The 13,565-nt window shown below is 39.2% G+C and overlaps 1 protein-coding gene across 1 annotated transcript; it reads left to right on the top strand.

Moving 5' to 3' along the window:
- Window positions 1-1,436: 1,436 nt before the first annotated feature.
- On the top strand, window positions 1,437-11,897 carry LOC127777869 (neutral ceramidase). The gene is made up of 10 exons (XM_052304489.1): window positions 1,437-1,841; window positions 2,619-3,028; window positions 3,855-4,063; window positions 4,783-5,151; window positions 5,250-5,505; window positions 5,594-5,864; window positions 5,940-6,065; window positions 6,559-6,622; window positions 6,752-6,918; window positions 11,087-11,897. Exons 2-10 carry the CDS (start codon window positions 2,682-2,684, stop codon window positions 11,633-11,635), a joined length of 2,358 nt encoding a protein of 785 aa, XP_052160449.1. The 5' UTR covers window positions 1,437-1,841; window positions 2,619-2,681; the 3' UTR covers window positions 11,636-11,897.
- Window positions 11,898-13,565: the final 1,668 nt, after the last annotated feature.

Below are 13,565 nucleotides of genomic sequence, written 5' to 3'. Positions count from 1 at the left end.
AAACTACCACATAAGATGAAAGATGATGTGGCAAATAAATAAATGAGGAAAGAGAAGAAAACCAGGTGTTTGTATGAGACATGGTTTCTACACAACACCCACTAGTAAAAACACACCCATAGGTGTCGGCCACAAAGATGCCGGTTAGCCAAAAACCGACACCTATAAGTCATTTCCTGCCAATTTAGCAAAAAACGGGCACCTATAACGATTAATAGGTGTCAGTTTTGTTGGGAAGATCACTGGTGCCGACACTAAAAATACTCCCGCCAACGGCCCGAAAATCGCATAGGTGGCGGCCGTGGACAAAACCAGTACCTATACGAAAGGTGGTGGTTATTTAACCAAACTGACACCTTCATATAGGCCGGCGAGGGAAATATGTGCCGTTTTTTTATCCGAACTGGCACCTATATATTCTCACTATTATAGGCACCTATAATAGTAGAACCGACAACTATATTATTATAGGCGCTGGTTATAGAACCGGCACTAATGACTTTGATAATAGGTGCCGACCAAAAGGTGTTGGGCTTGAAACCGGCACCTATAGGGCTTTAAAAACCGGCACTAATGACTGTTATTATAGTAGTGATCCAAGACATCATGTGAGATAAGTAGCATTAAATTTAGGTATGAAAATGTGATGTTTATATTGGAAGAGTAGTGTCTAGTACTAGTTTCTTGATGATGTGGAGTTTATGAAAACTATTTCTAGTGCCTTGAGTTAGGACTGGTCCTAGTTTTTATCCACGTGGGTCTCTTAATGGGCAAAAGTGTCACCCGTCGGGTGGAGCGGGTGCGGGTCCATTATCTTGCCCCTGTACCTGTTAACCCTTGGGGCTGATATGCACTGCTTGTTTAATATGTGGCCCACCAGAATTTTTCACATGCATTTACTTGCCCAAGGCCCATGCGGAGAAGAGCTTTTCAGTAAAAATCAACGAACCCTACTCTCGTTCCTCTCTCTTCTCGCTGACTCGCTGTAGTTCACACGCGGACACGCCGCCGCCGCCGCCTCTGCACCACGCCGCCTGCCCACCGCGACCCCGTTTTGTCCGCCCTCCGTGCTACACCGCCGCCTCGATGCTGGCCAATAGATCGACGACCGGCGGCCCCAGGCGCACTGCGTGCTCGACCACACCGCTTCCTCCCGTTCTGCGCTGCTCCTCTTTTGTTGTTGGCTTGCTGTTGTGGTTGCTGCAGTCGGGTGGGTGTGTAGACTCTGCGGGCCTGGACGGGGGAAATCTACACTTTTACTGCTACACCCGTATGCGGGGATGGGGATGGTGACGTTCGATTTTTTCTTCTGCGGGGATGGGTACGGGGTGGTCACACCCGACGGGTGCAGCCCGTTACCATCCCGCAGCACGAACTGGTTGACAGACAGCCCACGCCGGCGCGCGCACGCATCAGGAGCCGAGCCCTCCACTTTCCCCGCCGCTCGGGCCGCTTTCCCCATTGCCAAGCCGTGCCTTCGACGCTTCGCCTTGTCAGTCACTGTCCCCTTCGTGGTCGTCTTCGCCACTTCTCCCCCCGTCTCCACTTGCCCCATATCTGCGGCAGCCTCCCTCCTCCTCGCGGAGATTTGACCCCTGCGGGCTCGCCTTAAAATAGAGGCGCATCCCATTCCCAAGTGGCTGCTTCCTGCAACCACGAGGTCCGCCGCTCTCGGGAGCTCCAGCGAGCCGCGTCGCCTTCTGCGCCCGCCGCCCGGTGGCCGGCTTAAATTTGTGCGCGGAGGCGAGCCGTCGTCGGTGCCGCGGGGCTTCCTAATTCCTCCCGGGGGAGTGTGGTCGAGTGGGGGTTTCTGGGGTTCTTCGCCACTTCGCCGCCCGCCGGTGAGTTCGCTTCCTCTCTTCCAAGTTCCAGTAAGGGCTTGGGTCACTCGATTGATGCTGATTCGGCGCGTTTCGCTTGACTGGGAAGTTCGTCACGCGATTGTCATACGGTTCTCGCGTAATTGGTGGCATGTTTCGATGAGAATGGCCGTTAGGCTTAGCTTGTAGACTGTGCAAGACTGTTTTTAGGCTGTTGCTACCGTGGTCTGTTTGGTGAGAAAATGGCTGGCCTTCCTGATTCCTTGTGGTGTTCGTAGTGGAATTTGATGGGGGTCTGATCGTTGTGGGGGGTCGCTTGCCGGTGAAGGAGGCTGCTCTTCGGCAAATGGTTGGGTGGGTGGGTCACTGGGTGCTCACCGTTTTCCGGATCTGGGATTCTGAGGTACTGAAGGTGGTGTCGTCTGTGGTTGGGGAGTGGTGCGGTTTTCAAGTTTAGGGGCGTGTTTAGGACCTGATGATGCAATTGTAAATTTGTAATACGATTTGCAACGTCCATATGTCCACAGCAACCCAAATTTATTGGTATAGCTCTGATGAAACTTCGGGAGTTTCATTTCAGTATCCCTGTTGGTGAAAATTATCTCTTCTTTCTTGTATTTTGTTCATGAAGAGTGATACAATTAATAGTATTGCCACTGTTACTGTTTTTTTCTGAAAAAATTTGGCGCCTTCTTTTGTCTTAACCTGCTTGGATGATACGCATAGTTAATCACATCATTAATCCATTATGCTGTAATGATGTGTGAATTTTCTTACAAACTTTGTTTTCTTTTGCAGTTTAGTAAATTCAACATTTTGGACCTACATGAGTTGATTAACAAGTCCATTCCATTGTCCTTCATGGAGGCTTCATCTTGGTTGTGCTACCGAGCTCGTGGTTTTGGTTCATCCAGAGTATGGTTATGGCTTCTTCTAGCTCTTGTTCTTCTGAATTGCAGCCTGGTACTCTCAGCCTCGCCGTATCTGGTCGGTATGGGGAGCTTCGACATAACAGGACCTGCAGCAGATGTTAACATGATGGGATATGCAAATACTGAGCAGATTGCATCGGGAATTCACTTCAGGCTGAAGTCACGTGCATTTATTGTGGCTGAGCCTAATGGAAAGCGTGTTGTGTTTGTTAATCTCGATGCTTGTATGGCATCACAGATTGTGACTATAAAGGTGCTTGAAAGGCTAAAAGCAAGGTAAGAGTTAACATTTCTTGCGACCTTATTAATGCTTGCATGTTTGTTGCAACTTTATGTGATATGCGCTTATAGATCGTGTATAAAATGATCCATCAACCTTTCTACATGCATGGTATGTTCCCCAAAAAAGCAGACCCGTAACTCATTGTCAAGTTACTCATCATCATGGATTGAGAATTTGAGATCCTCTGACTTACTTCCCTTTGACTTGGAGTCACTGACATGTGGGCCCGCTACCTAAAGGGCCAACATGTCGGTGATCCCTGTCAGAGGTAAGTAAGTCATAGGATCCTCTTCCTCACCATCATTTGTTGATGGCTGTCTTATTGTTTTCAAAGATTGTTCAAGTGAGGCACTGCCTCAAAATCATTGGCCATTTTGCAATGCATGTTGCAGAAACATTGAGGAACCCAGATGCCCTCATGTTCACTGATATGATCTTGTTTGAATCTGTTATGTCCCAAAGCTCAGTGAGGCATTATAGCACGCCATCATGTAGGCTGGTGCTGACAATGCTGTAGCTAAGGTACTCATGTTGCTTGTCTGTTGTAGCACGCCTAGAGTCTCAGTCGAGTCACTTTGTTGGAAGTTGGAACATTATCTCTTAAATCGACTACCTACTCAACATGGTATTGTATTTCCTATGGGTAAATAAACCAAATTTCTAGTTTATATTTTGTCCAACTGAACCTCAAAACCTTGACTTTCAGCATCAGGATTCTTCCCAGTGCTTCTGGCCAGCCTTGAGACCCTTATGCAGCCATGCACCTAATAAAGTCTGCTCAGTAGTTTTTCATAACATCAGGGATCCTCAAATTTGCAGGTATGGTGATCTTTATAATGAGAACAACGTGGCTATCAGTGGCATCCACACTCATGCTGGGCCTGGAGGTTATCTTCAGTATGTAGTTTATATTGTCACGTCTCTTGGGTTTGTTCACCAATCCTTTGATGTAATTGTTGATGGCATCGAGCAAAGCATTGTTGAAGCTCATAACAACCTCCGTCCTGGGAAAATATTTGTGAATAAAGGTATAAAATTAGCTTTTGCTTGGACTAGCCAAGGTTTTCCAAAACCGCCTCCGGAGCCAATTTTTGCTGCTGTTTAATTAATGAGTAAATTACAGTTTGGTCCACCTTTTATTACCCAAGTTTCACTTTGGACCACCCTTAAATCTATCTTTTCAATTTGGACCGGATAAATTTACCATTGTTGCGGTTTGAAATACCATGAAAAACTTTTCTTGTCATGTCTAACTTCCCTTTCGGCAAACATATGAACCATACATAGAGGAGTTCGCCCGTATACAAGAGTTGATGTGTTTAAGGTCGTTGATTGTACTGAAAAAAAATCGTTCGTGGTGGTCCAAATCGCAACAATGGCAAATTTATCTGGTTCAAAGTGAAAAGATTTGTTTAAGGGTGGTCCAAAGTGAAACTTAGGTCATAAAATGTAGCCCAAAGCGTAATTCACTCTTAATGAGTAAATTACAATGCACCTGTTTTCTGTTATTTGTGACGGTTTTAATCTCACATATATGCATTTCATTTAGTTGCAAGTAGGCCTTCAAATGTCATTACTTGAATTCTGGTTATTTCTTTCTTATCATTCAGAAAGCTTTATAACAATAGATGACTTGAAGCCTGATTTTAGATGTATGTTGTGCACTTACGCTCCCCATATGATGCCTACTGAGCATACGTTGTTACTGCAGTGGTTCTTTTTTAAAAAAAAGGGTACTTGATTTCAGGTGACCTCCTTGATGCTGGTGTGAATCGCAGCCCAAGTGCATACCTAAATAATCCTGCCGAAGAGAGAAGCAAGTACGAGTATAATGTTGATAAAGAAATGACCCTCATCAAGTTTGTAGACGATGAACTGGGTCCAGTTGGAAGTTTCAATTGGTTTGCAACTCATGGAACATCAATGAGCCGTACAAATTCTTTGATAAGTGGTGATAACAAGGGAGCCGCTGCACGCTTCATGGAAGACTGGGCTGAACAAATGGGCTTGCCCAAACAGTCAGCTCATGCAAATTCTGATGATTTGAGATCTTTGCACAAGACATCTGTACTTCCTCGGAGAGTTTCTACTATAATTCCTGAACCAAATGAGATAAGTATGAACCTGAACCATATGCCCCTTGATCTGTTCACATATATCGGTGAAACATGTTGGGTCATGCCTGAACTTTTATTTTCTTCAATTGCTGTTCAGCTGATGACTTGATACAATTGGCATCATCCTATGAGGCCTCAGGTGGCAGGCGGTTGGCAGGTTCAAGTATCACTAGGCGCATTAGAAGTACTCAACAAAACAAACCTAAATTTGTTTCTGCATTTTGTCAGTCCAATTGTGGAGATGTTAGTCCAAATGTCCTTGGAACATTTTGCATAGACACCAATCTTCCCTGTGACTTCAATCACAGCACATGTAATGGGAAAAATGAACTTTGCTATGGACGAGGCCCAGGGTATCCACCATGCCTGAAAAGTTTAATAACCTTCCTGTACATCTGCTAGAAACTGTTATAAATGAGGTTCTTCTTTGCTGCTTTGCAGATACCCTGATGAGTTTGAAAGTACCCGTGTTATTGGGAATAGGCAATTTCTAAAGGCTAGAGATCTCTTTGATTCAGCTTCTGAAGAAATACAAGGCAAAATTGACTATAGGCACACTTATTTAGATTTCTCAAAACTTGAAGTTAAAGTTTCTACAAGTGCAGGCGGTCAGCAGACCGTGAAAACATGCCCAGCAGCAATGGGTTTTGCTTTTGCTGCTGGAACCACAGATGGCCCTGGAGCTTTTGATTTCAGACAAGGAGATGTCAAGGTTTAGCATGTCAATACATAGTAGCTTCAAAATTTGGGTAACATGCTACTCACTGGTTTATATATCTCTTACCAGGGAAACCCTTTCTGGAAGTTAGTAAGGAACTTGTTAAAGACACCAGGGAAGGACCAAGTTGAATGTCATTCTCCAAAACCAATATTGCTAGACACTGGTGAAATGAAGGAACCATATGATTGGGCGGTATGGCTTCTCTCTCTCTCTTTTAATAATAGTAGGCAGGCACATGTGGTACCTTTATATTTGAAACACCTAGTTCATTTACTCTTTGAGTTTTGATAGCAAAGGTCGAAGGTGGCCATTATTATAGAGCAAATGTTGCTGCATGAAATCAGTACTGCAGGTACTGATATAACATATAATTCTTAGTAACACTGATGACTGGCAAATGCTCTAATTCAATGATTCGGTTTGTTTGACCTTTTCTGGAATATTCAGATAGTTTCAAAGCTTAAACCATAGCCAGTATCATGATATTTATGACCAGCATGATTTGTTGTGCTAGAGGCAAAGCAATGACATCAAATGAGTTGTCACTTCCAAACCCAGTCATGAGTGAGCTCCATGACATGTGGACTCAGAAGCAAAATCTACAATTAAACTACTTAGTGAATTTACAAAAAAAAAAAAAAAATCTGTTTGCTGGTCCTGTACTGACTTCTGTAGTTTTATGCAGCCTGCAATACTTCCAGTTCAAATGATTAGAATTGGTCAGCTGGTTATCTTGTGTGTTCCTGGAGGTATATTCCCAACTCCTCGCCCCTAGAATTTCTACCAAGCTAAAAGTGCATATGATGTCTTATTCCAGTGGATTGTAATATGTTATCTGATACTCACGGTACAATAATTACTGTCATGTTTGGGTACAGAATTCACAACAATGGCTGGCAGGCGTCTACGTGATGCTGTGAAAACTGTTCTTACAAGTGGAAACAGTGAATTTGATAAAAATATTCATGTTGTTCTTGCGGGGCTAACAAACAGCTACTCTCAGTACATTACAACTTTTGAAGAATACCAGATCCAAAGATATGAGGTGTGTATAAACTTGGCCATCTGGTCTATACATTGACAACAGTATTGAATCAGGCAAAATAGACTCATCTCATAGACCAATTCATTTATAGCTATCTATGTGCATGTGGTGTGTTTATTAATTTAGCTTCTTTGCTACGTTCAGTTTGTACTTAATCTGCCATGCTTACATATGTCCCTGCTCAACTAGAAGCCTTAGAACAACTAGCTGGATGGCCCGCGCAATTGCGCGGCTGGCACCCATACAAAATTATCTATTTTTAATATGATTTTACTTATAATTTATTCAATAGATATTTCATTGTCTTAAGACTTTGAAAGACCAAACCATATCATCCCCGTATTTCTAATGTTGTAACTTTTATAAAAGTCACATCAGTTGTTACCCCTTACTTTTTTTGTCACCCTTTCTTTATTTGCTTGTTCGATCTACCATGGCTTATATTCATTCTCCTTTTAACCTTTAAAAATTGGATCTTATAGTTTTTTTGAGTTTATTGTCTCATTGGGTTTCATTTTTTTATTTTAAGAAGTCCCGTTAAAAGCTGCCAATATACTTCTCTACGGCCCATCTGCTGCTTCCTCTCTTTATTGTCATTGGGATTTTAAAAATCGAACATAATTATCGTTTGAGTTCAATTTTTACTTTCTAGAGTCCCACCAAACCGTTTGTACTCCTCTACGGCTCGCCCGCTTCTTCCTACTCTTTATTATATTTGAGATTTTAAAATCGAATGTGATTATCATTGAGGTTTATTTTTTAATTTTTTGAAATCCCACCAACCGTCGTGACCATTCTGCTTAACGGCATGTCCGTCGTCACTCCTTTTAATTGTCATTGGGATTCTATATGGGGTTTTGTTAATAGTTCTTAGATGTCTCATCAACTGTCACCACTCTACTCCTTTACAACCCTGTTACTTCTTCGATATTTATTATCATTTATCATCGTTGTGTTCTAGATGATTTTTTTTGAAATTTCCATATTTTTCGTTCCGATAGATTTTATTTATAAATTATATTCCTAGTTGTTTTACTCTATTTTCAGAATTTATTTTATTAATTATTTGGAATTTTAATTAATCTCGTTATGTATTCTAGATGGTGTATTCTTTAAATAGTCTTTATTTTTTATTACGAATTTCAGTTACTTTTAAATTGCATTCCAAGTTGAACTCTTCTTTTATTTTCTTATTTCTAATTTCGGATTTTGTTTTATTTTTTATTTTAAATTTTAATTAATCTCGTATTGGGTTCTTATATATGGACTTGTATGAAATGAGGGCACTGTATTATTTTTCTGCTGCTGCAGCCTAAGCATGCTGGCTTGGTATCTCCACCCTATATATGTGCGGGAATGTATGTTGGTTTAGAACTCTATACTATACTGTACAGTTCTGCAATTGATTTTTCTAAACGGACAAGGACTCCCTAGTACAGATGGTATGATCCATAATTAGATTGATATGATTATCTTTTGTACAGTAAATCTATTTAGTAATTTTAAATTTGTATTCCTACTCGAACTCTCTTTTTTCTTTTCTTATAATTTCAGCAATTTATTTATTTATTATTCTGAATTTTAATTAATCACGTATTGGGTTCTTATATGGACTCCTCTTTCAATATTGCTTATTTTTAATTCCGAATTTCAGTTATTTTTCAGATTGTATTTCTACTTGGACTCTTTTTTTTCTTTTTCTCCGATTAATGTGGGAATTTCTAGCCTCCACAGCGAACGTGGTGCCTTCTTTTCGAGCTGTCTTAATAATATAACTAGCTAGGTGGCCCGCGCAATTGCGCGGCTAGCACCCAAATAAAATCATATATTTTTAGTATGATTTTAATTAAAATTTATTAAATAGCTATCTCATTGTCTTAAGACTTTGAAAGACCAAATCTTATCATCGTCGTGTTTTTAATTATATAGTTTTTTAAAAGTCACACCAGTTGCTACCCATTATGTCATTTCCTTCTTTATTTGCTTGCTCGATCTACCACTATTTCTAATCATTCTCCTTAGAACCTTTAAAAATTGGATCTTATAGTTTTTAGAGTTTATTGTCACGTTGGGTTTTGTTTTTATAATTTCTAGATGTCCCGTCAAACGTTGCCATTATACTCCTCTATGGCCTGTCCATTGTCTCTTTTCTTTATTGTCATTGAGATTTTAAAAATCGAACAAAATTATCGTTTGGCTTCATTTTTACTTTTTAAAAGTCCCGCCAAACCATCAACGACTTTGCCATTGTACTTCTCTACGGCTCGCCTGCTGCCTCCCTTCTTTATTGTCATTGAGATTTTAAAATCGAACATGATTATCGTTATTTTTTTACTTTTTAGAAATTCCGAACCTTTAAAAATTGGATCTTGTAGTTTTTAGAGTTTATTGTCTTGTTGGGTTTCATTTTTTATAATTTTTAGAAGTCTCATCAAACGATGCCACTATGCTCCTCTATGGCCCGTCCGCCGTCTACTATTTATGGTCATTGTGATTCTAAAAATCGAACATAGCTATCGTTGGAATTCATTTTTTATTTTCTAGAAGTCCCGTCAACCGTCGGCGGCTCTGCAACTATACTCCTATACACCTCGTCCGATGCTTCTCCTTTTTATTGTCATTGAGATTTTAAAAATTGAATATGCTTATCAATGGGGTTTATTTTTTTTTACTTTCTAGAAGTCCCGGCAACCGCCTTGCTCGTCTGCTTCACGGCCTGCTTATCGTCCCTCCTTTTAATCGTCATTAGGATTCTATTTGGTGTTTTATTAATAGTTTTTATATGTCGTATCAACCGCCACCACTCTACTCCTTTATAGTCTAGTTACTTAATTTATCTCGTCATGTGTTTTAGATGGTCTTTTCTTTCAATAGTCTTTATTTTTATCACAAATTTTAGTTATTTATAAATTGTATTCCTAATTGAAATCTTATTTTTCTTTTTCTAATTTCAGAATTTATTTTTTCAAATTTTAATTAATATCGTAGTGTGTTCTTTTAATATTCTTATTTTTTATTTTCAATTTCAGTTGTTTCAAAATTGTATTCCTACTTGAACTCTCTTTTAGTTTTTCTGATTTTGGATATTATTTTATTTTTATTCTAAATTTTAATTAATCTCGTATTGGGTTCTTATATCGATTTTTCTTTCAATATTGCTTATTTTTAATTCCGAATTTCAGCTATTTTAAATTGTATTCCTACTTGAACTCTTCTTTTATTTTCTTTTGCTAATTTCGGATTTATTTATTTTTATTCTGAATTTTGATTAATCTCGTATTGGGTTCTTATATGGATTCTTATTTTAATATTCCTTACTTTTTAATTCCGAATTTCAGCTATTTTTGAATTGTATTCCTACTTGGACTCTCATTTCCTTTTCTAATTTTGGATTTTATTTTATTTTTATTTCGAATTTTGATTAATCTCGTATTGGGTTCTTATATGGAAACTTATTTCAATATTCCTTATTTTTAATTCCGAATATCTGCTATTTTTAAATCGTATTTCTACTTGGACTCTCCTTTTCTTTTCTAATTTTGGATTTTATTTTATTTTTATTTCGAATTTTGATTAATTTCGTATTGGGTTCTTATATGGAAACTTCTTCCAATATTGCTTATTTTTAATTCCGAATTTCAGCTATTTTTATATTGTACTTCTACTTGGACTCTACTTTTTTTTTCTCCGATTAATGTGGGAATTTTTAGCCCCCACAACAAACGTAGTGCCTCCTTTCAAAGCTGTTTTAATAATATAATAGATAGATAGATAGATAGGCCTATGTGTCAGCCTGTCAGGTACTCTACTGCTTGTTTGCATGTCGGCACTTAAATTATCATATCTTGATCATGCCCCTTATGGTGCAATATATGAAGTTTCTTAAGGCGATCTGTTCTGTTTGGTGCCAGAAAAAGGGTAAAAATTATGTAACTTTTTTATATATTAGACTCTGGACAATTATATCAGTTGGCAGTTATTGATGTTCTGAAGCTGAATATGCAATTTTTGTTTTACCCAAAATTTTCATAATCCTTCTGGCAGATAGTGTACTGTAGGATCGCTTGAATGAATTATGGATACATAGTGTACTGTAGGATCGCTTGAATGAATTTTGGATACATGTTGTCTCATGAATCATTCGTTCAAATGAATACCTTTTTCACAGGGAGCATCAACGTTGTATGGTCCCCACACCTTGAGTGCCTATATCCAAGAATTTCAGAAACTTGCTATGGCCATGATTGCAAACAAAGAGGTCCCAACAAATTTCCAACCTCCTGATATGTTGGACAAGCAAATTGGACTACTTCCTGGTGTTGTTTTTGACTCAACTCCTCTTGGTGTCAAGTTTGGGGATGTCAGCTCGGATGTTCCTGGTAACTCAACATTCAACAAGGGTAGTACTGTGAATGCTACATTTTATTCAGCATGCCCAAGGAATGACCTTCTTACGGATGGTACCTTTGCACTCGTCGAGAAGCTAGATGGTAACAATAATTGGGTTCCTGTCTACGATGATGATGATTGGTCATTGCGTTTCAAGTGGTCAAGGCCCGCAAGATTGAGTTCAAGAAGTTTTGCAACTCTAGAGTGGACAGTTCCTGAAGACGCTGCTGCTGGTGTTTACAGATTGAGGCATTTTGGTGCCTCCAAACCAATGTTTGGTTCGGTCAGGCATTTTACAGGAACCTCTCGTGCTTTCGCGGTGCGTTAGTTGATACACCTTGAGCTTTTTATGGCTTATGAAGGTTTACAGCACCAACTTCATACATGGAAACCCTGCCATTATATCCATAGGGCTTATCTGCTTCTTATTTACTTGTATTTGAGGGTAATAACACTGTTCAATCTTATGAAAGTGTGAAACTGCTGTCCCAGTGCATGAACTAAGAATGGGAAATATACAGAATGTACATAGGTGCTCTTTTTATGTAAACATGCATGCTTCTTGTGATTTCCCGTGGGATTTTGGCCAAGAGATCTTGCATCCATTGATCTTCCTTTCTATACGCATCCCCGATCTGTTGTGGATTGATATATGCGTGGTTTTTATAGAACATCCTTAAACTGATACAGATCTACTTTATCAGAGGGAGTTACAATTGGCGGTGATTGAGTGCAATTTTTTTTACACTGACTTCATACATGGAAACCCTGCCATTATATCCATAGGGCTTATCTGGTTCTTATTTACATGTAATTGAGGGTAATAACACTGTTCAATCTTATGAAAGTGTGAAACTGCTGTCCCAGTGCATGAACTAAGAATGGGAAATATACATATATTTCTCTGAACTGAACTCTGTCTAATCATCAGAACGGTCCGTGCAAAGTTGTGCGTGGAGCTGCACACGGCACAGGTCTACAGATTGGATGGGCTCATGAAAGCTTTCGTTACGGGCTATGGGCCAGTTACTTGGGGCCTGTTTACAGATCCCTGACAAGTTTTTTTACCTTGTCAATCGAATGTATCATCAAATGTTTGATACATGCATGAAGTATTAAATATAGAAAAAAAACTAATTACACAGACTGTGTAAATTGCGAGACGAATCTTTTAAGCCTAATTGCTTCATGATTTAACAATGTGGTGCTACAGTAAATATTTGCTAATAACGGATTTATTAGGTTTAATAATAAATTTGTCCAGGCGGATTCTCCAATTTGTTTTGTTATTAGACTATGTTTAATACTTTAAATGTATGTCCGTATATCTGATGTGACATGATAAAAATTTTTACCCCTAGATTTAAACACAGCCTTTATGAATTATCGTCTTGGCAAACTTCATCTCCGTGAAGCCTAGCATACCTTTATCATTTCACACTCGAAGAGGCGGCAAGCCAGCAAACTAGCAATGCACTGATGTCAACGAACTATGTCAAAAAGGAATACGAAGACATTTTTTTTATGAGAAAGGAGATGTGTTGGTAGGACTAAAAATGAAATCATATTCCATCCTTTCAGTTCTAAACAAGACTAATTCAGCATGGTCCACTGGAACGGCAATCATTCTTCATTATGCAACGACTAAGAGCAGGTACAATAGCAGGCTATAAGCCAGCTGCAAATATATTTTAAGCTGATAAATGAGGAGATAAAAGGGCAGCGGGTTATAGATTTGTAGCCAGCTGTAGCATAGACTCCAAGACACAGTGTGTATGACAGGTAGGACCAGATATTAATAGTGTAGTATGTAACTATTGTATGAATGAGCTATTAAATTGGCTATAGATAAATTAGAGCTAGTAGTTGACTATACTATTAAACTTGCTCTAAACAAGATGTAAGTACAAATTTCCCAGAGCCTTCGTGTTATCCTTTACTAGGATCATTTGACTAGCAATGCCATCCTACACTTCTGTCTAGCGAGGAAACCGTATCTTACACAACCAAAAAAATTCATACAATACAATTTTATGGTCGGTAACTCGGTAATGCATCGGCTGTGACCAACTGACCAACATTCAAGGAATTTGAGTCCAGCAGTTGACCCCTTGCAAAGGACAAAAACTATAGCACTGTAAAGCGTTCATGTTTACCTCTTGAAAGAGTAAAGAGTAGCCTCTGCCAAAGGAACCATGGAAAAAAAATTAGAAGACACTTTGGGAAAGCAAAAGCATAAAAAAGAAAAGAACTAAAAA

The sequence above is a fragment of the Oryza glaberrima genome, chromosome 1 (genome assembly GCF_000147395.1).
Source record: "Oryza glaberrima chromosome 1, OglaRS2, whole genome shotgun sequence".
Taxonomy (NCBI): domain Eukaryota; kingdom Viridiplantae; phylum Streptophyta; class Magnoliopsida; order Poales; family Poaceae; genus Oryza; species Oryza glaberrima.
The sequence above is the reverse complement of the archived record's forward strand: the minus strand, read 5'-3'. Positions and strand labels throughout refer to the sequence as shown.

Bases quoted from the DNA above. Each gene is read 5' to 3' on its own strand.
- LOC127777869 (XM_052304489.1), top strand. From the start codon at position 2,682: ATGGAGGCTTCATCTTGGTTGTGCTACCGAGCTCGTGGTTTTGGTTCA. The intron at 5,506-5,593 runs GTATCCACCATG...GCTGCTTTGCAG, and splicing joins TGCTATGGACGAGGCCCAGG to ATACCCTGATGAGTTTGAAA. The intron at 6,919-11,086 runs GTGTGTATAAAC...CCTTTTTCACAG, and splicing joins ACCAGATCCAAAGATATGAG to GGAGCATCAACGTTGTATGG.